This window comes from Rhinolophus sinicus, linkage group LG02 (assembly GCF_036562045.2).
Source record: "Rhinolophus sinicus isolate RSC01 linkage group LG02, ASM3656204v1, whole genome shotgun sequence".
Taxonomy (NCBI): Eukaryota; Metazoa; Chordata; class Mammalia; order Chiroptera; family Rhinolophidae; genus Rhinolophus; species Rhinolophus sinicus.
This window is the reverse complement of record NC_133752.1, coordinates 113,844,227-113,864,474: the sequence shown is the minus strand read 5'-3', so window position 1 is coordinate 113,864,474 and position 20,248 is coordinate 113,844,227. Positions and strand designations below refer to the sequence as shown.

The 20,248-nt window shown below is 37.7% G+C and overlaps 1 protein-coding gene across 4 annotated transcripts in view; it reads left to right on the top strand.

The window, feature by feature from the left end:
• The window catches only part of PARP11 (poly(ADP-ribose) polymerase family member 11), a 36,792-nt gene extending 16,960 nt beyond the window's left edge, over nt 1-19,832 (top strand). Inside the window, exons 2-9 of one of the 4 annotated variants that reach the window (XM_019756928.2) lie at nt 1,831-1,945; nt 4,146-4,268; nt 5,119-5,239; nt 7,538-7,613; nt 10,691-10,763; nt 10,843-10,973; nt 17,407-17,558; nt 19,075-19,832. In XM_019756928.2, the coding sequence (XP_019612487.1) occupies nt 4,149-4,268; nt 5,119-5,239; nt 7,538-7,613; nt 10,691-10,763; nt 10,843-10,973; nt 17,407-17,558; nt 19,075-19,391 (990 nt within the window). In that variant the 5' untranslated portion in view covers nt 1,831-1,945; nt 4,146-4,148 and the 3' untranslated portion in view covers nt 19,392-19,832. Of the gene's footprint in view, nt 1-1,830; nt 1,946-4,145; nt 4,269-5,118; nt 5,240-7,537; nt 7,614-10,690; nt 10,764-10,842; nt 10,974-17,406; nt 17,559-19,074 lie in introns of those variants that run through there. The other 3 variants (XM_019756929.2, XM_019756927.2, XM_074325252.1) reach the window with 3 other exon arrangements.
• Nucleotides 19,833-20,248: the final 416 nt, after the last annotated feature.

Sequence of the window (20,248 nt, the reverse complement as noted above, 5' to 3'; positions counted from 1 at the left end):
GACCACTTTTGTCATGAAAGGGTTTTGGATTTTGTCAGATTCTTTTTCTTTGTGTACTAAACTGTACTTATTTTTATTCTATTAATGTGGTGTATTGCATTAATTGATTTTTTTAAATGCTAAGCCAACCTTCATTCCCAGGAAAAATCTCACTTGGTCATGGTATATACAATTTATATGTTTCTGGATTCAGTTTGCCAGCATTTTGTTGAAGAGTTTCAGTTTGACTGTATTTTGTTGAAGACTTTTTTTCTTCTGTATTCGTAAGGGACACTGGTCTCTAGTTTTCTTGTGATGTCTTTTTCTGCTTTTATTTTATTTTATTTCTTTAATCAGAGTAGTATCAGTCTCATAGAATGAGTTGAGAAGTATTCCTTCCTCTTTCATTTTTTGAAAGACTTTGTGAAGCATTGGTATTTGTTTTTCATTAAATATTTGGTAGATTTCACCAGTGAAGCCATCTGGGACTAGACTTTTCTTTGTGGAAAATTTTTAAACTACTAATTTGGTCTCATTATTTACTGTAGTCCTTTTCAGATTTTCTATTTATTCTTGAGTCAGTTTAATGATTTGTATTTGTCTGGGAATTTTTTCATTTCATCTAAGTTATCTAAATTCTTGCGAAACAGTTGTTCATACTATTCCCTTATAAGCCTTTTTATTTCTGTAAGATCAGTGCTGATGTCCCCTCTTTCATTCCTTATTTTAGTAATTTGAGTCTCCTCTCTCTTTTCCCCTTGTCAGTCTACTTAAAGTTTTGTCAGTTTTGTTTTCCTTTTCAAATAAACCAAGTTTTGTTTTGTTTTGTTTTTTCTCTACTTCATTTTTTGTTTTCTATTCTCTACTTCATTTTTTTCCCCCTTCTCTAACCTTTATTATTTTCTTTCTGTTTCTTTTGGGTTTAGTTTGTTCTTCTCTATCTAGTTACTTAAAGTGGAATGTTATTTTTTCATTTGAGATTTTTCTTCTTTTTTAATGATCACTGCTTAACTGCATGCATCCCATAAGTTTTGATATGTTGTATTTTAATTTTCATTCATCTCAACATACTTCTTAATTTCCATTGTGATTTATATTTTGACCCATTCGTCATTTAGTAGTGTGTGGTTTAATTTCACATATTTGTGAATTTCCCAAAGTTTCTGTTGTCGCTTTGTAATTCCATTTTGGTTAGAAAACATACTTTATATGGTTTCATTCCTCTTAAATTTATTGAAACTTGTTTTATGGCATCATATGGTCATGCCTCATGGTTGACCATAATCCCAGGAGGACGGGTGGCTGTCCCTTGTTCTCTATATCAAACTGCTGCCTGCTCTGCCTTTCTGCTTGTATCAGAGCTTCGGGCCTCCCATTAGTCATTTTTCATCAAGATTTCCATTTTTTTTATAATGCTCTTAGGCATGAGGTTTTCTAATTTCTGTTCCAAATCAAGTCCATCCCCTCATGTAGAGACGTGGAGCTCTTTGTCCTTAAGGTATGCCCTTCCCCTGTAGTAGAATCCCCGGAGGCCAACTTTTCCCAGAGTGGCACTCCACGTACTTATCTTAAGTGTTACATTCAAACTCATCCTTCCAAATTTTTCTGGTTATTTTCAGAAGAAAAACTGAATTTAGGTCACTGTTGCTTTCTTTCTCTCTCACAGTAAAATGGTCCAATGACATGCACAACAACAGAAGGAAGAAGCAGGAGTTGTGAATAGTTAACCTGTACAATTGATCTTAAATTTTAAATCATTGCCTTTATTACCTGATTAAAATATATAAGGCAAATAGTTGGTCCTACAGCTGAAGCTCTTGATCATAGGATGTTCTATTTTTCATTTCTTAGCAGCCAGTCAACTTTAAAACATGAAGGAAAAATCAAGAAAGTAATCATAAAGCATTCCTTGGAGAGAGTTTCAAAACATGAATTAAAAGTAACAAGCCCCCTTCACTGAGCTCAGGTACTGTACTTGGTACATTACTGTGTTGTCTCATTCATTTCTAACCACAACCCAATGAGGAAGGAGCCTTTAATCTCCATTTTGTGAAGAGGAAACTGTGGCCTAGACAAGGTAATGGAATCTTATCTCAGGTTACACAGCTTCTGGGAACAGGACGGACATTTTTCTTTTTTTTTTTATTGGGGAAGGGGAACAAGACTTTATTGGGGAACAGTGTGTACTTCCAGGCCTTTTTTCCAAGTCAAGTTGTTGTCCTTTCAATCTCAATTGTGGAGGGTACTGTTCAGCTTCAAGTTGTTGTTCTTTCAGTCTTAGTTGTGGAGGCGCAGCTCAGCTCCAGGTCCAGTTGCCGTTGCTAGTTGCAGGGGGCGCTGCCCACCATCCCTTGTGGGAGTCCAACCAGCAACCTTGTGGTTGAGAGGATGCGCTCCAACCAACTGAGCCATCTGGGAGCTCAGCTGCAGCTCAGCTCAAGGTGCTGTGTTCAATTTTAGTTGCAGGGGGCAGAGCCCACCATCCCTTGCGGGAGTCGAGGAATTGAACTGGCAACCTTGTGGTTGTGAGCCCACGCTCCAACCAACTGAGCCATCCTGGAGGCAGCTAAGCTCAAGGTGTCGTGTTCAACCTTAGTTGCAGGGGGCGGAGCCCACCATCCCTTGCGGGACTCGAGGAGTTGAACCGGCAACCTTGTGGTTGAGAGCCCAGTGACCCATGTGGGAATCAAACCGGCAGCCTTCGGAGTCAGGAGCACGGAGCTCTAACCGCCTGAGCCACCGGGCTGGCCCCAGGATGGACATTTTAAATGATGAAATTAAAAACTGTTTTGTAAATTACTCAAGTACATATTCTTTGTAAAAAAAAAAAAAAAAATCAAATATATAGGAAATCAAATCACCAATAACCATATATGTGTGTATGTGTGTATATGATTACACACACACACACACGGACACAGAGTGAGAGCGACAGAGAGCGAGAGCGAGATCTGAAAGATACATAGTAAGTTGATACTCGGTTAACCCTGGAGATGGAAGGTGAGAAGGTACCAGGAATGAAAGTGATGTCTTTAGCTTTAACTCGAATGTTCCAATTTTTTGCAAGGAGCATATTTTCATGTATTAGTTATATAAATTAGTAATTAAAAATCCCTGAAAGAATGAGGACAGAAAGCCACATTCCAGATAAAGTTGTATCTTTGACTAACCCCTTTGCCCCTTTTTTGATGACCTGTTTATCACAATCTCCACCCAAGAATGTTTAAAAGTTTTCAAAGGTAGTGTGTACAAGAGTTACTTGATATAGTTAAGGTGATAAAAATCATTGATAATGAAGTATAAAGCCGTATACCATGGCGGTGAAGTACACAGAACCCACATCAAGACTGCCGGGGTTAGAATCCCAGCTTCCCCATTGTATGGCCTCTCTGTGCCTCAGTTTCCTCGTTTATAAATTTGATATAATAGTACCTATCTTATCGGGTTGTTGTGAGGCCTAAATGAGTTATTATCTGTACAGTACTTAGAACAGTGCTTGGCACGTAGTAAGACCAATATAAGGGTTATTGTTATTATCCTTATACTAAAAAAACTATGATAAATTTTTGTGTCCATCTAGACTTTGTTCTGTATGTATGTGTATATATACAGGTACATACACATTCATGTGGGTAAATATAGATGTACTTTTTAATTAAAATTGGATTATACTATTTCTATTTATTATAACCTTCTTTGTGCTGAACACTGTATATTATAAACATCTCTCCATGTCATTAAATGAAATAATGAATGTTTAATACAAAAATTAGATGTATTTGGTCATAATTATTTATGATAGCATGGATCCTTTTGACCAAATACATGAATGAACATAGGAAAAGACAGAAATTTCTTGGTACTATAGTGAAAGTCTGGAGTGCTTATAGATTTTGATGTAGTTTACTTAAATGCTTGAATGTGTATTGATATATTCTACCTAAGTGCATCATTTTTTGTCTTATTTGTTAAGCAAATGATAGTCAACATTTAAAAATGTTTATCTTAAGTAAGTGCCAATATGCCAGATAGAATGCCATTTTTGAATTGTCGTGGAGGGAAAGGCACTTCTTAGAATATCTTTGTAAGAGGAAAAGTGATCTGTAAAAAAATATATTGGTTAGTATGAAAAATATTTCTTCCTCTGCCTCTTTCTGCTTTTCCAGGAGATGTTTCACAAAGCAGAAGAATTCTTACCCAAAAGGACAGAGATGGATGAGATGGACACATCAGATACCCAATGGGGCTGGTTTTACTTGGCAGAATGTGGGAAGTGGCACATGTTTCAGGTATCTCCTTTCCTTGAATATAGCAGACGGGATGTAGGTTCACTTAGCATCGTCTCGCTGATGGATAAAATGAGTAAGAGCAAAACCTGAGAGAAATCAAACCTTAAGGAAATCAGATAGCTTAATGAAAAGAAAAACTAGAAATTCTTCTAGTCCTTTTCCTTTTCTTTCCCCTAGGTTTTCACAGTAATTTATTTAGAAGAAGCAGTATGTGTTTACTGTGTGTACAGAGGGCGATTGTCACTGAGTTGCATGGTATCAGTACCTCTGAGCAACTCCGAGTTTGATTTGATGGACAAAGAAAAAGGGAAGAGAACAAGCCCATATTAAACACCTTCTGTACACCAGGTATTATGTTAGGTGCTGTACATATTTTTCTCCTTTAACCTCACAACAACTCTGAAGCCGATGGTAACACTGTCTCACAGTCAAAGAAAGTGCAACCCAGAAAACAATGTAATTTGTCCAGTCACACAGCTACTTAATGGTTAAGCTGAGATTTGAACCTATACTCAAAAGCATTTTTGTTTTTTACTTACAAGATGACTAAAAGAAGATTTAATTTGAGCCACCTAGTGAGTGTAATTATGTAATAATTTGTAAAAATTTTAATAATTTGGAAAAAGGCATTGTACCCAGTTGTTGATGTTTCTTTGCTGGAAAGCCTTAAACTTTTGAACATGCTCGCTTAGCTGTGATTCTCCCTGTGTGTCGGGCTGGGAACTAGCAGAGGTGATTAGTAAGTGTCCCTTGTCCCACCATCTCTGTCTCTGTGACCACAGTACCACCTCTGTGGCCAAGCCATTGACGTGAACAGCTGGTAAATGAAACTTTCTGGTTTGTCTTAAAGCTGGATACCAACATTCAGTGTTCAATTACCAGTGAAGATATCGAAAAAAGCTTCAAAACAAATCCTTGTGGCTCCATTTGTTTTACTACTTCCAAATTCAGCTACAAGATAGACTTTGCAGGTATGATTTCTCCCCTAGTAGTTGTGTGTTTTTAGCATATCGATATGGTAAAATCTGCAGTTCTGAAGATCAGAATTAGTTGCTACATTGGTAAACAGTGAAGCAAATCTTTTTTATAACACATAAAAATACCTCTATAAAAAAATCAAGATGTACAAGCTTCTTGAGCAACACTGTCTTTTATAAAGGAGTACTTACATGCCTCTAGGTACTAATATATTGGAGATTGTCATGTACTCTGTGTTCATGGAATCCTCTTCAAAGGAACACAGACACTTTCAAACTATTGTTTTATTCTTTTGAAATAGATAGGAACCTTTTTATTTTCAGGATCATTCTGAAAGGTCAAGTGACAAAGTCTGAGGTAGTTGGTGATAGTTTTAAGATCAGAGTTCAGATGAATGACCCACCTCTTGATATCTTTGCCAGAAAACTTTCTTTAATGAACACTGCCGCCTGCCATTTTCTGATTTCATTGGCTCTTTCACAGATGAGCCGGCTAATCTAGAAATCAGCTGCACTTTGGGTTTCATCCATGATATGTGGGCATATTTGTAGGCACTCCATGAAAAGCCTGTTGGATTCAGCCCCTTCGCTTTCAAGCTGCTATGGGCACAGCTGTTTGCAGCTTTAGAGGCAAACAAGACCTGGGTAGGGAAGCATCTTAATAAAAGTGCATTTTGGTTGCCTCACAGCTCAGTGCTTTAGCTGTTCTGCCCCAGTTTCTGCGAGTAGTACCTTTATGACAGAGTTAGTATGTGTTGTGGTGGAAATTTCCTTGGATGAGTCAAGGCCCAGAAATGGGGAAGGCGATTTGTCCAGTAAGAGGTTGATGCAATCAAATCTCTAATGATTATTATCCCCCCAAAGATTTTGTTTTTTATTATAAAGAGTTGAAACCTTTAGATTCTTACTACTGACTAACCATCACTTTTTTTATTAGACAAATAGGTTGCCCTCCCTTGTCTTTCCTATTATCCTATCCTATCCTTTCCTAATCCTGTCCTATCCTTTCCTATTATCATTTGTCTAGACAGAGGTGTATGGTAGATGTTTCAGTCTTGGGTACAAGTGCCAGTTTTGAAGCAATACTGAGACCTAATTGTATGCATAGACATCAGATTCATATAGAGATGGAATTTGTCAAAGCATTTGATTGATAATTCGGCAAGCTACATGTTTCGGAAAGAATACTTTCTAGTAAACTGTACTTTTTGAATCTTTCTCTCAGACAATGCAGTTTATTAAAAAACTTTCTAAATTAAAGAATACGAGTCACATATGATAACTCAAGTTCCCCAGCCTCCATATAATGGTACTGTTTCAAAGGTATAGATATTAGCATTTCATACATACCATTTGCAAAATTAGCCCCAACCATTCTGCCACAAGCCAGCTCAGATTCTCCCCTATAAAAGTGGTGAGAAGTAACTCAGAATGCTGTGGAATCAGAATGCCACAGGTTTCACTTCGTGTGCTGAGGTATCCTGCTTTTTACCTGCACAGTAGAAATGGCCATCTGTGCAGAGTCTAGGAGAATACAGAGGGAAGAATGTATTTTATACAGCATTCGCCCTGCTGATGAATCCCTTTATTTTGGAATGGAATGATGCCAGTTGGATACGATGAACTGACTAGACTCTCATATTAAGACCTAGTACTTAACTTTGTGGGAATGAAGAAATGGGCCTGGTAAAAATTGTCATGCTGAGGCACAGGTGAAAAAAGAAAATGATGCCTTTAGGTAATTAGTCCTTTATCACTAGAATCTCTTATATAAGTATGTATTGAGTCTAGCTAGGTTTTCTATTTTTTTGGTTTAGGTATACAATTTAAAGAGAAGGCAAGAAATGTACAAAGTTTTGAAATTCTGTGAATTGTGTAAGTTTTATAATGGTAATGTAGTTTTTAAATCATTTCCAAAATTTTTGGAGAAATCAAAGTATATTTTCCACTTAATAAGCCAACCGGAAGATTCAGTGCTATAATTTATTTTTCTTTCCAGTACTCTTACTTTTCCTAAGTTGGGAACTCTCCTAGTTTTGTGCCAATTTACCCTAAGAAAGGAATAACCCCGCATACTGAGCAGTGTATGAGATAAGCTTTCTTAGGTGTGAGCTTAGCTCAGAAAGGGGCTGGGCTCCCTGAATAGCTCTGTTACGATCCTGATCCTTACTGTCCTGTGCTTGTCGGCTGCTCCCAGCGCTCCAGGATTCCTGATCATAGTGTAGGGTGGCTACGAATCTTCATGACAATATGTGTCTATGACTTATCTAATATCTTTGTCTTTGTATACAGAAATGAAGCAAGTAAATCTCACCACTGGAAAACAGCGCTTAATAAAAAGAGCCCCCTTTTCTATCAGTGCTTTCAGGTACTGTAAAGAGGGTAGAGGTAGAAAGAGTGGCCTTTTCTCTCTCCTCTTTCTTACTGTTTGACAGGAGAACAAATACACTGAAAATATTTTGCTTGGTTATTTAATGATCTTAACATTGATCCTTTTTCATTACTGAATTCCACATTAGTTGATGAAATAGCAATATTATTTTCTGCCCATGTTTCCTTTCCTATTATCCTTTTAATTTCCCCTTTTATGTTTATATTTTTCAATGCTTTAGAATAGTTTTCATGGTAGTTAAAAAAAGCCTTATGGTCTCTGCTATCAATCCTTAAAATCACCTACTGAGGTAAGTTTGAATTACCTTGGAAATACTCTCACAGAACCTCCCAGTTATTTGGGCTATAAATCCTAAGTAATTACCCATGTTGTCTCCACCTTGACTGATCTCCATTGAGCAAATCCTAGAAGCAATTTCAAATCTGCAGTACTAAAGGGGACCTAAGGAAGATGGGAATACAATGAGACAACAGCACAGCTGTTTCATCCCTGGATCTGGATTGCAAGTTTTCCTGTCTCTGGCTTTATGTAGCCTGAAAAGAGAGGTAGAAATGCCAGAAGAGAGTTAATATTTAGTATTCCAATGAATGGAATTGAAGGGGAAAATCTTACAGTGTGTCTCCTATTTTCTGGAATAATTCTTCAAGCAAGTATTAAAATTCTTGCTGTTCAAAGAATTTAAAATGAAACAAATGAAAAATGCTACCATGTGAATTGTAAAGGATACTTATTTGTTCCTTCCAAGGAGGTATTTTGAGAGGGTCAGAGTAAAGAAAGAAACATTTTTAAGTTTCTATCAGTTTGTTTCATGAGACTTTTGGCTAATATTTTAGCATCATGATCTAAAAGTTATACAAGTGCTTATAGAAGGAATGCTCTAGTACTTCTATGGAATGTAGAAAATATTATTTCCATACCAACCACATCATATCCTCATTCTTAAGTACAAGGAATGTAATAAAGGAATTACGTATCTTCCAAGAAGATGTAACCTGGGAAAAAATGAGACATAATAATGGCGACTGTTATTGTGATGGCGTGTTACTACATCTGGTATACTTTGGTGGGGAGATGAAACACACGAGGCAGACAAGTACTTTGTTCTCTCACAGACGGTACAAACCATAAAACAAATCAGGGGAGGGAGAGAGCTAACCGGAACGGAGCATCATAAGCAAGATAGTAAAAGAGGAAGATCAGGTAGGTAGGACACAGAAGAGTGAAGAAGACAAGTGGATGCTGATATAGAAATGTTTCTTTATTGAAGGGATATATTGAACATTAACTACACGCAAGGTAAATAGTACGTATTTCCCATTTGCAAGGATTTTACAGTTAATCAAGGCTATGGGCTACAAAAATTAAAAAGAAAAAAAACAAGAAACTTTTCCACAGCTAAAAGATACTTCAGGAAAATTAAAAAAAGAAACTGGGTAAACTATTGTTACTCATTGTCACAGTCAAAGAGTTCATCTCAGTGGTATATGAAGTACTTGTATGAATCTCTAAGTAGAAGGCCAACAACCCATTAGAAAAATGAGCAAAGAATTTGAACAGTTCATATAACCTCACTCATAATAAGAAAAATACAAATTACATCAGACTAGTTTTTACTATCAGATCGACAAAAATGCAAAAGTTTAATAACATATCTTTTTGGAGAGGTTGGAAAATATGCATTCTCTGCATTTCTGGTGGGAATATCAATGAGTGCCACTTGCAAGGAGGGCATTTGGGCGTATCTGTCAAAATCATGCATAAATGTATTCTTTGACCTGGAAATGCCATTTATCCAATCCCAGAAATCCCAGGATATCCAACAAATTGATTTGGACATGTACAATGACAAATTGATAAACTAGGTCTTAGCGACGTTCTTAACAGTAGCAAAAAGTTGAGAAAGCTGAATATTAACAGTAGGGGACTTATATAAACAATGGTATATCCATACAATGGAATCGTATGCCTCTGTGGGATAGAATGCACTCATTCATTCAGCCGTATTTATGGAGTGTCCACCATGTGCCAGGCTCTGTGGTAGGGATTGGGAATGAGGAAACTCTTTATCCGCTGATAGGCAAAGATCTCCAAGAATTGAGTAAGAGAAAAAAGAAATGCAGAAGACGTGTTTTATGCTACCATTTGTATGGAGTGGGGGGTGGGGGGTGGGCTTGTGTTAACCTAAAAAAATTCTAGAAGAATGCCCAAGAGACTGAAGACAGTGATTACTTTGAGTTGAGGCAAGTGGTGAAAATTGGACAGATCAAGGACTGGAGTGGGAGGGAAGCTGGTTGCTGTTTACTTTTTATACGTACTGGTTTTGAAATCATATGATTGGATGATCTTTTCAAAGTTGAAATGAGTTTTAAAAAATTAAGCTTCTTTGAAATTTATGAATTTCTTCCGGTAACTTCCAGTCACCAGAGAGGATTAGTTATGCCAGTGTCAGCCCTTTGCCATTGAATTCCAGGATCACTATCTTTTTCTGTGTTCACATCCAGGGGCTTAATTTGGTAGCTAGTTGTTGTTTTTAATTGACTGACTGCACTAAGTGAGTTCATGTGAACTGTGTAGCGATAGTGGGCCTAAACGGAGAAGGGTTTAGGTTTGAGTTAGATCTGGAAGAACATTGAATGTGTGGCTGAGGGGTTTAGATTTTATTTAATAGTCAGGATAAATTTGTTAAAGAGTTTTTTTTTTATCAAGGATTTTATTTTCTTCTTGGAAATTTCTTTTCCTAAAGTCTTCCTTGCAGTTTAAAGAAATTCTGGAAAATTCAGAAAAACAAGACCAAATTAAACAACTGTTTTTGAAATTGTAATGTTATGGGGTGTTAGATATTTTCCATCAAAGTTCTCAGTTTCAGCACCTAAAAAGCGATACACAAGGAGATATCCAACAAACATTTTAAACTAAAGAAACCTAAGGCCACACTTAATTGCATTTGTTGCAGTGACCCAAACATGACAATGTAGCTTTGAAGATAAGTTTAAATGACTGACAGTAATTATAATCAGCTTCTAATGTTTTGTTATGTCTTCTGCTATTTAAAGTTATATCTGTGAAAATGAGGCTATCCCCATGCCATCACACTGGGAGAACGTGAATACTGAAGTGCCCTATCAGGTAAGAGCAGAGCTGACCCACTGTGCTGTGCAAGACTCAGAAAAGGGCCCCAATAAAATTATCACACTTCTTTTTCCAGCTTATTCCTTTGCAGAATCAAACACATGAATATAATGAAGTTGCTAGTCTCTTTGGGAAAACAATGGATCGCAACAGAATTAAAAGAATTCAGAGAATTCAAAACCTAGACTTGTGGGAGTTCTTTTGCAGGTGAGAGACCGTCTCTAATCTGAACGCTCTCCTTGGCCTCGAAGACTTTTATAATCTTAGAGATAGTGAAGCACGAATGTTGAATTGTATTTTAACTGGTGCTGTGTTTTTCTCTTGCTATATTTTGACCTGTTGTCTCAGCAATCTTGTTCAGCATCTTCAGGGAGTAAACGAGAGCTGCTCTAGAAGTAAATGCCAGCCGCTGTAGTGCGATGTTAGAAGACGTCAAAGTCTTAGCACTCCTGGGGGCCCTCACTCCTTTCAAGGTTTGCAGCCAGGTTTGGCGCAACAGTGGCTTCGTTAGCATTGCAAAGGGCCCTGGGGAGCTTTTTCGTTTTGTGGATATGACTGTGTTGGCTCAGACTTTTGTGTTGAATTAGAACTCTCTGGAAACATTGTTGAATTTCTTTTTAAACAATTACACTATCTTGCCTGCAGTCATTTGCTTGGTTAGTTTTGAAGGACATTGTAAAACAAACCTGCAAATTTCCTGTTTAGCCTAAAGTTTACCTTGTAGAATTAAAATCTTAAGTCATCACTCAATTTAGGTTGGAAATGACCCATTGGATTGCTCAGTGTGCAGTTAACCTAAAAATAAAGCACATTACAGGAAACTTAAAGGTATTGTCCAAATTAACCTATTGTGCTGTATTATTTTTTATAACAAGTATTACCTAAAATAAGTGGTTGGTTTTCTAAAATATTTAAATTTGTGTTTGAGATTTGGTTTCTAATATTTTTTTAATATAAGAAGAACTTTAATATTTATTCAGGAAATTTTCAAATAATAGAGTTTAATATAATGAACCGCCATGTAGCCATCATCCTGATTTAACATTTATCAAGGTTTACCACATATATTCTGTCCTTTTTTTTTTTGTTGTTATTGTTCTTGCTGAAGTATTTTAAAGCAAAACCCAGACCTTCACTCATTTCATTCTCATCCACTTGAAAATCAGGCTGACTTTTTTTTTTTTATTAATGATACATGAAATTCTTTCATGCTTCTGGTAAGTCAGTTAGTATGGCCTGAGTAAATTCCAGGTTTTAGCCTCAGAATAGTTTATATTATAAAATAAGGGGTTTTCAGTGTGTAGTCTTCACAATCTTGAGTCCTTGGACCAAGCCAACTTTTATTTCTGACAACATTGAGTTTTAACTGAGTTTAGTGGGTTTTATTCAGTTCTTGTTTAGGTGATTCTTTTTTAGAGGAAGATGGAAACTTCTCTCGCTTTTATTTTATTCTCTTAGTGAATAAAGTAAGTTTTTTCAAATGGTGTGATGAAAACTTATTCATTATTTTCAATCAGGCTTCTGAAGTAGAGTCCTATGAGTCTCCCTCATAATTTGAGTCCTCAGTCACATCCTAGTGATAAAATGTACCCGTGAATCTCAAAACATTTTGTACTAAGAATTTCATTAGAAACAGTTTTACTCTATCGATGCCCTTCGTAATTTTATGTAATGTCAGTGTACAGGAATCTGTGATGGTAAATGAATCTGCCACCTGCTATGACAGTAGAAAATACTAAGTCTCATTGTAAGGACAGCCTATCATTTTGACATCTCCCTGAAGAACTGAAATAACCAAGTCAGTCTCATTGTCATATAACCTATGACTCACTATCCAAGCAGTGAGGCCACGTGAGTCCATCAGGCATCAGTTTGCACGTTGTCCAGACCTTCTTCCTGCCTTCCTCCAGCAATATGTTTTAGCGCCTCCTTTGTGACAGGCACTATTGTAGGTACTTGGGATATAACAGTGTACAGGATCATAGTGTCGTCAAGCAGTCAGGCCACTGAACCACAGACTGTAGAGGGAGCACAGCAGGGCATCGTGGAGCACACGGTGAGGGCATCTCTTCACCCTTGCTGACAGAAGTATGTATGTGTTAGGGGTGGGGAGTATCAAGAACCATTTCCTAAAGCAGGTGTCATTTAAGCAAGACGTAGGTACCGTGTTTCTACGAAAGTGAGACCTAGCCGGACCATCAGCTCTAATGCGTCTTTTGGAGCAAAAATTAATACAAGACCCGGTATTATATTGTATTGTATTGTAATATTATATTATATTATACACCCAATCTTACTTTATAGTAAAATAAGACCTGGTCTTATATTAATTTTTGCTAAAAAAGACACATTAGAGCTGATGGTCCAGCTAGGTCTTATTTTCGGGGAAACACGATAGGAAAAGGGAAGGGTGTCCCATCGGGAGCAGCCTGGGTCAAAGTTTGATTACATGAGTGAATACACAAATTGAGAGGATTTCAAATAGAACAGAAAATAGGTGGATGGTTAGAGAAAGGTCCACAAACACCGGGTGGCTGTGTCATTTCCTTTAGTAGTCACACTTGAGTTGGACTGATCCAGAGCTGAGGGAGAGTGTTAGCAGGGGCCAGGGTGTGCAGGACCTCACAATCCAAACGGAGGGATTTGGATGTTTTTTCCTGGGACAGTGGGAAGCCATTGTACAAATTTAAGCAAAAGTGTGATTGATCTGATTTGCATTTTAGAAAAATAACTCATCAGGCTATACTGTGGAAAGGGGTTTAAAGCACTTGTTCTCAGTTAGGAGTGATTTTGCCCACCAGGGGATATTTGGCAATGAGTGGAGACTTTTTTTATTGTCATGTGGTGAGATGGGGAGATACTACTGGCATCTACTAGGTAAAGGCGAGGTGTGCTGAACATCCTACAAGGCACAAGATGGCTTCCCACAACGAAGAAATATCCAGCCCAAGAGGTCCGTAGTGCTGAAGTTGAGAAACTAGTTTGAAAGGAAGACAGAAGCAGGGAGGCCATTTTAGGAAATTGTTTCAGTAATTAAACTGAGATACATTGGGTGGCTTGAACCAAAGTGGTACCTGCTGTGTTGGAGCGAAGAGGACCATTTTTGAGATATTGCAGATGTAGGATGATATTGCTTGGTCCTTGATTTCATGTGTGCAGTGGGGTGGGTAAGGGAGATGGGACAGATAACTTCGAAGTTTCCGAGTTGTTTGTTTTAATTAACTAAGGGAAAATGGATAGGAGCCGGTTTTGGTCTGGGGAGGATTGGGAGGGAGTCATAGTTATTATATGGGTTGGGAGCTTGGCGAGTGGTGTAGACTAGAGATAATGTGGGTTAATAGCAGCCATAGAAATTGATAAGATGGCCAGGGAGTTTATGTAGATTAAGAAAAGAAGAGGGCCAAGGACTGAACTCTAGAAAGGACAGGCAAAGGAAGAGAAAACCCAAGGAAGAAACTGAGAAGTAACAACCAGAAAAGGTGGAAGAAAACCAATAGAATGTGGTCACAGAAGCCAAAGGAAGAAAGTAGTTTCCACAAGTAGATGTCATCCTCTGTCACATATGGAAGAGTTTCCAAATAAGATAAATATTGAAAATATCCTTAGGATTTTGCAACAAAGAGACCATTGGTTCCCTTGATGTGAGCAATGTTGGTAAACGCTATGTTGTATTTACAGCAAATGTTGACAACTCTCAAGTTCGACAGTGAAGAGAATGAGAGTCATGAGAAGATGGGTAATGTGGAGTCGGGAAGGGTGTTTTTGCTTTTTTATGGTTTTTGAATTTAAAGATGGGAGAGACTGAGCATGTTTAAATTATAATTGGAAAGAACCTATGGAGACGAAGAGTTTAAAAGAAGAGAGAGAGAGGAAGTTTAATTGGTGGATTATGGCTCCTAAAGACTAGTGATTGGATGGAATTCAGAGAACATCTGTCAGAAGGAGATAGACAAGGGTGGTCCAGTTATGTTATCGATAAGTAGAGGTAGGGCGTGAGGACAGGAGTTAGGGGAGTTCCTTCCTGACTCCTGTTCCTACTTTCAGTTTCCTTGGTGAGATAAGAAGTGAGGTCACCTGCAGAGAAAGAGCTATTACGGAGGTGTGGATAAGAGGGGGAGATAGAAAAGGGAAGGTTTAAAATGGCCACTGTGGAAAATGGGGGAGAAAGAGCTAACTTGGGAACTACAGGATTTCCATCAGTGCTAAGAGCTTAGCTAAAGTTGGAATATGTGCAGTTGTAGTGGAAACCATCGGGGTGTTGTTTGATCTATTTCAGCCGTCCAAATTTAAGAGCAGAGAGGCGAGATGGCTGGATTGATCCAGAGCTGGGAAGGATAAAGCAGCAAGGAAATCAGCAGTGAAAGCTGCTGTCTCATTCAGAATGTGGAATGAGACGAGAGATGCTCAGCCCTGGCTGCATATCAGAATCACCCAGGGAGCCCTTTAATAAGTAGAGACATCTATCGCCCACCCTGATCCACTGAATCAGAACCTCACGTTCTGATGTTGTTAATAAAGTTCTGCAAGTGACTCTGATGTTCAGTCAGGATGGAAAACCACTGGTCTAAACATAGGCAAACTTATTTCCGTCCAGAGCATGAAGATATTCTTGCTGCAGTTCAGAATATGTAACATATCAGTATAGTCCTTTGGGCCCTTTAGTCCCTGAGAGGGCAGGTAATTCTAAGACATCTTGGAGAAGTGGGTGGTACAGTGTTTTCAGCAAATTCAGAAATGAATGTGGGGTTCAGAAATGAACCCCACAAAGGTGAACAGATTTGTGGAAAACTCAGTGTAGTTTAAATCCTATGACTTTCCCCACAATTTTGAAGTCCAGGAAGCCGTAGAGCTCACCATTAGCCTTTCTGGAACCCCAAGGTCATTGTAGGAGACTCTCCATTTCATGGGTGCCTTAGCAGCACTGGACCACCCATTCCACTCGGCCTTCAGCTGGTACGTGTGCTCTGTCCAGTCCAGTGACCCAGCAGCTTTCTAGTGCCCCAACTCCTGGCTCGAGCTAACCAACACTTCATTTATAATATCTAAGAGAGACTTGAGTGAATTTTCAAACCAGAATTCATTCTAATCTGTGCCTGACAAGTAGTGATGAGTAAATGTCCTGATTTTAGAGTGGATTTCTAGTCATTACAGACTATGAAGCTTGACGTTAGAAGGATGTATATTAAACTGCTTACTCAGGAAACAACAGTACAGATTTGCTAAAGCCCGATCACTAAGAGGATTACCGTAGTAGTAGGTGGGTGAGCCTCTTAGACAGGATAGCTTGATTTCTACAAAGTAGTTAAAAAAGTTTCTTATGATGGAGACAAGATAGGGAAATGTGTGCCAGGTGATTAAGTAGAAAGAGAAAAGTTAATACCCGGTAACATCTTATGCAAAGAGTAACTTGAATGGCATGCACACTTTCTTCCTGACCCCTTCAACATTTTTATCAGGAATTTGGGTGAAAATGTAGAAGGATTGCTTATCACACTCGTGAAAGATTCAGAACTTCTAGCAGGGATAGCTTATTTGTCATGTGAATGAATCAGGAGACAGAAAGACCTTGGAAGATTGAAACAGTGAGTCAAAATAAATATGATTATCTTTTCTTTTTTTGAAAAGAATTTTTTTTTCTTTGTTAGAAAAGTAACCATTATGCATTGTTAAAAAAAAACACAACAGTCGGTACATAAAGTTCTAAAACAGAAAGTTGGCATAATTTGTTTTTAGTGAAAGCACACTGACTTTTTCTGAAGTAAATATTTGTTTAATGTACATCCTTCTAATGTCATGCTTCATGGTCTGAAAAGATTTTCACCAATAGATCAAAGCATAAACTTTTAATTTTTTATATATCTTGCCTATGTTTTTATGTTTTACTACCTATGTATGTATACGTATACAATGTACAGTATTGTGTTGAGTTATATGTTTCTTTTTGCAACATTCTTTTTACATTCCACATTATTTTTCAAGAGTTGTCTGTATTAATACATAGAGATCTAATTCATTACATTTAACTTTCATGTATAAATATATAATTGTTTATTCATTTTTCTATGAAAGAACTTACAGCTGTTTTCAGTTTGTTTTTCACTGTTACAATCAGTCCTACATGTTAAAAGAGATTTGTCCATTGGGAAGGGCTTAAACTGGATGGCTTCATGTCCCTTCCAGCCCTCAGATTCAAAATTTAGTTCAATTCAACCAATGTTTTCCAATCTTGGGATGAAAAGATGCAGGCCTCATCCCTGCTCAAGGAATTCACTGTTTAAAGACTCTGGGCCCTTCACGTTATTTAATTGTTTGTAGTGTCATTATTCAGGCATCTGTACAACTTGGCCGGTTTAGGCAATCACCTCTACTGTAATGGGGCATCATTTGGAATATCTGTAATTTTTGGTATAATTTTCAACCTTAGGTCTCAATGTTAATTATAATAATAATTTTTGATGAGATTATGTGTCCAAGAGTACTTGGAATTTTTTTTCATAGCTGCTTTGTCCATTTATGATTTATATTAAAGAAATGTTTTTTGTTTCACACCTTCTATTGAATTTTGCTCCTTGAAAAATTAATAAATGCCACTTATGGTATATTTCTGTGTGTGTTTTGTGTCTGTGTGTGTTATTTTTAGGAAAAAGGCTCAGCTCAAGAAAAAACGAGGTGTGCCTCAGATTAATGAACAAATGCTGTTTCATGGCACCAGCAGTGAATTTGTGGAAGCAATCTGCATTCATAACTTTGATTGGAGAATAAATGGCATACATGGTGCTCTCTTTGGAAAAGGTAATTATCAGAATTCCAGGTCCAATCAAGTCTTAGGAGCGACTCTTCTCTCTTGAGAGATAATTGTTTTGTAATTCAGGGGTTTGACAGTCATTAAGTTCTGTACTAGCTTCCCGGCACACCCTCAGACTTTCTGAGCCACAGAAAAGCCACTTCCTGCATGTACAAGGTAGAAGTAAGACCTTTACACCCACCTCTACCCGATTAGACAGGAGACCTCCAACTGCCAGTCATTCAAATGGGGCGTCACATCCGTATGAGCTGATTTTTGCGTTACTTTAATTTTTATGTGCAAGTCCTTTCTATGGATAAAACTACACTGTTTTATGTCATATATTTAGAGAACTATAAAATAAATTAATTACATTGTGTACAGGTCTAGGTACTAGTATTTTTTGTTTGTTTTGTTTTTTAGAAAATGATAGGTAAGAATATTAATGAGCAATAAGGAATAATGGGGGAAATCCTCACCTTTTTTCTAATGTTGCGAAAGTCCAAGTTCTCCAATTTATGCCCACTCCTCAAGCAAATTAAGGAGAGAGATGAGGGGAACAGGTAAGGGATGGACATTTATTGTTCTGCTCCTTACTTTGTACCTTACCTCCACTTAGAACTGCCACTTAAGATCAGTATGTGCTACATTTTTAAAAAGTAAATCAGTTTTTAAAGTAACTACTGTAAAGGCCATTTCATTTATTTAACTGTAAAAGGGTCAGAAAAATGTTTTCTAAATCCCATCAGTATTGGGTAATAATGAGACTTTGCAATTCTTTTCCAAAATTTTGTAGAGCAAGTATTCCCATAATGATGTCAATCTCCTATGCCTACCTTTCGAAACAGTTGGATGCTTTACTGAGTTTTCATATTCAGGCAACAAACCAGTGAAATTGGTCTTTGGGGATGCTCAGATGTGAACTGTGTGGCATTCTCTCCAGACATCTTTTCCTGGACATAGCGTTCTGTTATTTCCAGAGATATTATTGAATTGTTACCCTGTACAATAGAAATGTGGCCTCTCAGGGTTTGCGATCCTCTCTGTAGATCAGCAGTTTTCACTGTTCTCTCCAGAGCTTTAATGGATGCTGGACAGGACAGTGGGGTGAGAAAAGTGGTGGAAGGAAGTAGAAAAGGGAGGGAGGTCCAAGCAGTTAAAACTCAGGTCCTGCCATACAGTTAATCGCAAACATAGTTTGTGTCTATCTTACATATTGGATTTCTTTTGAAACAGAAGTCTGGCAGCTATATTTTGGTGGGGGTGGATGGCATGGTGGTGGGGACTGGTCTATACTAACAGATCTATGTCTAGGGCAGTCTGAATCACAGCTGTCGATAATAGATGGATTTCTGTTCTTTTCCTAAAGATCTACAGATGAGGAAATTCCACATCTACTTTTGTTACACACCTCCATGTGTCTACTCCCCTAACAATGAGAATGTTTTTGCTTGTGTTTCCTGTATTCTTCAGAGTAATCTTGGCTTTTTTTTTTTTTTTTGGTTTTGGTCTTTTTAATTTAAGGAACCTATTTTGCTAGAGATGCTGCTTACTCCAGTCGCTTCTGCAAAGATGACATAAAACATGGAAACACGTTCCAAATTCATGGCGTAAGCTTGCAACAACGGCATCTATTTAGAACATACAAATCTATGTTTCTTGCTCGAGTGCTGATTGGCGATTACATAAACGGAGACTCCAAATACATGCGACCACCTTCTAAAGACGGTAGCTATGTGAATTTATATGACAGCTGTGTGGATGACACCTGGAATCCAAAGATCTTTGTGGTGTTTGATGCCAACCAGATCTATCCTGAGTACTTAATAGACTTTCATTGATTTCACTTCCAAATCTCAGTGGTCAAGGAAGTTTTATTCTGTTTTTGCAGGAAGATTTGCTCTCCTGTCATCTAGACACTAAATGGTAATTATCTGGTACTTCTGAAACAGATATGGAAAAAAAAAGTGGCCTCCATATAAAAAGAAATACTGACTTTAAGGTTGGTTTTTTTTGTTGTTTTGTTTTTGTCTTGTTATTCATGGTCTTATCTGTTGAAGATCGGTGTCATTGCCATTTTAACACCTCAGGGTGAAAGATGCCACTCCAAATTGAATCCGCTGTCTCGATTGACATGGCCGTTTAGAGTTTTTAAAGTTGTATGTGTTGTTATCAGGATAAATGTTTTCAATTCAAATGGACGTATACATATATATGTTCTAAAAATAAAAATATAGACATAAATGTGTCCCATCAGAGGAATTGATCCTCTGTAAATTGAATTCTGATATTCTTGTCTACCAATCAATATGTTGCTTTGTTGGTCTTCTGAAAGGGGGATTTAAAACCTTGAAGTGGGGTGTGTACCTTGAGAGAGGTCAGAAATAAGACAATTATTTGCAGTGCTGCCAAACAAGCCAGAAGGAGAAAATCGAGGTAGAGGGTCCTGCTTTCGATTGCCTTAGGGTCGTGGGCTGCAGCCTCACACTTGTTCATGTCACTGTCCTGTCTCCTGCATCTGAATTGACAAAATGCTTCAGACTGTAATTTGCCTACGGTTCATCCACCAGGGCTCTTGAGAGTTCTTGTACCGAGACTTGCTGCCCAAAGTATTTATTGCATCTTCAAAATGAAACTTTTATTTATTAGAACATTTATTTTCCCTTTGTTTACGGGTCCCTAAAATGATTACTTCTAA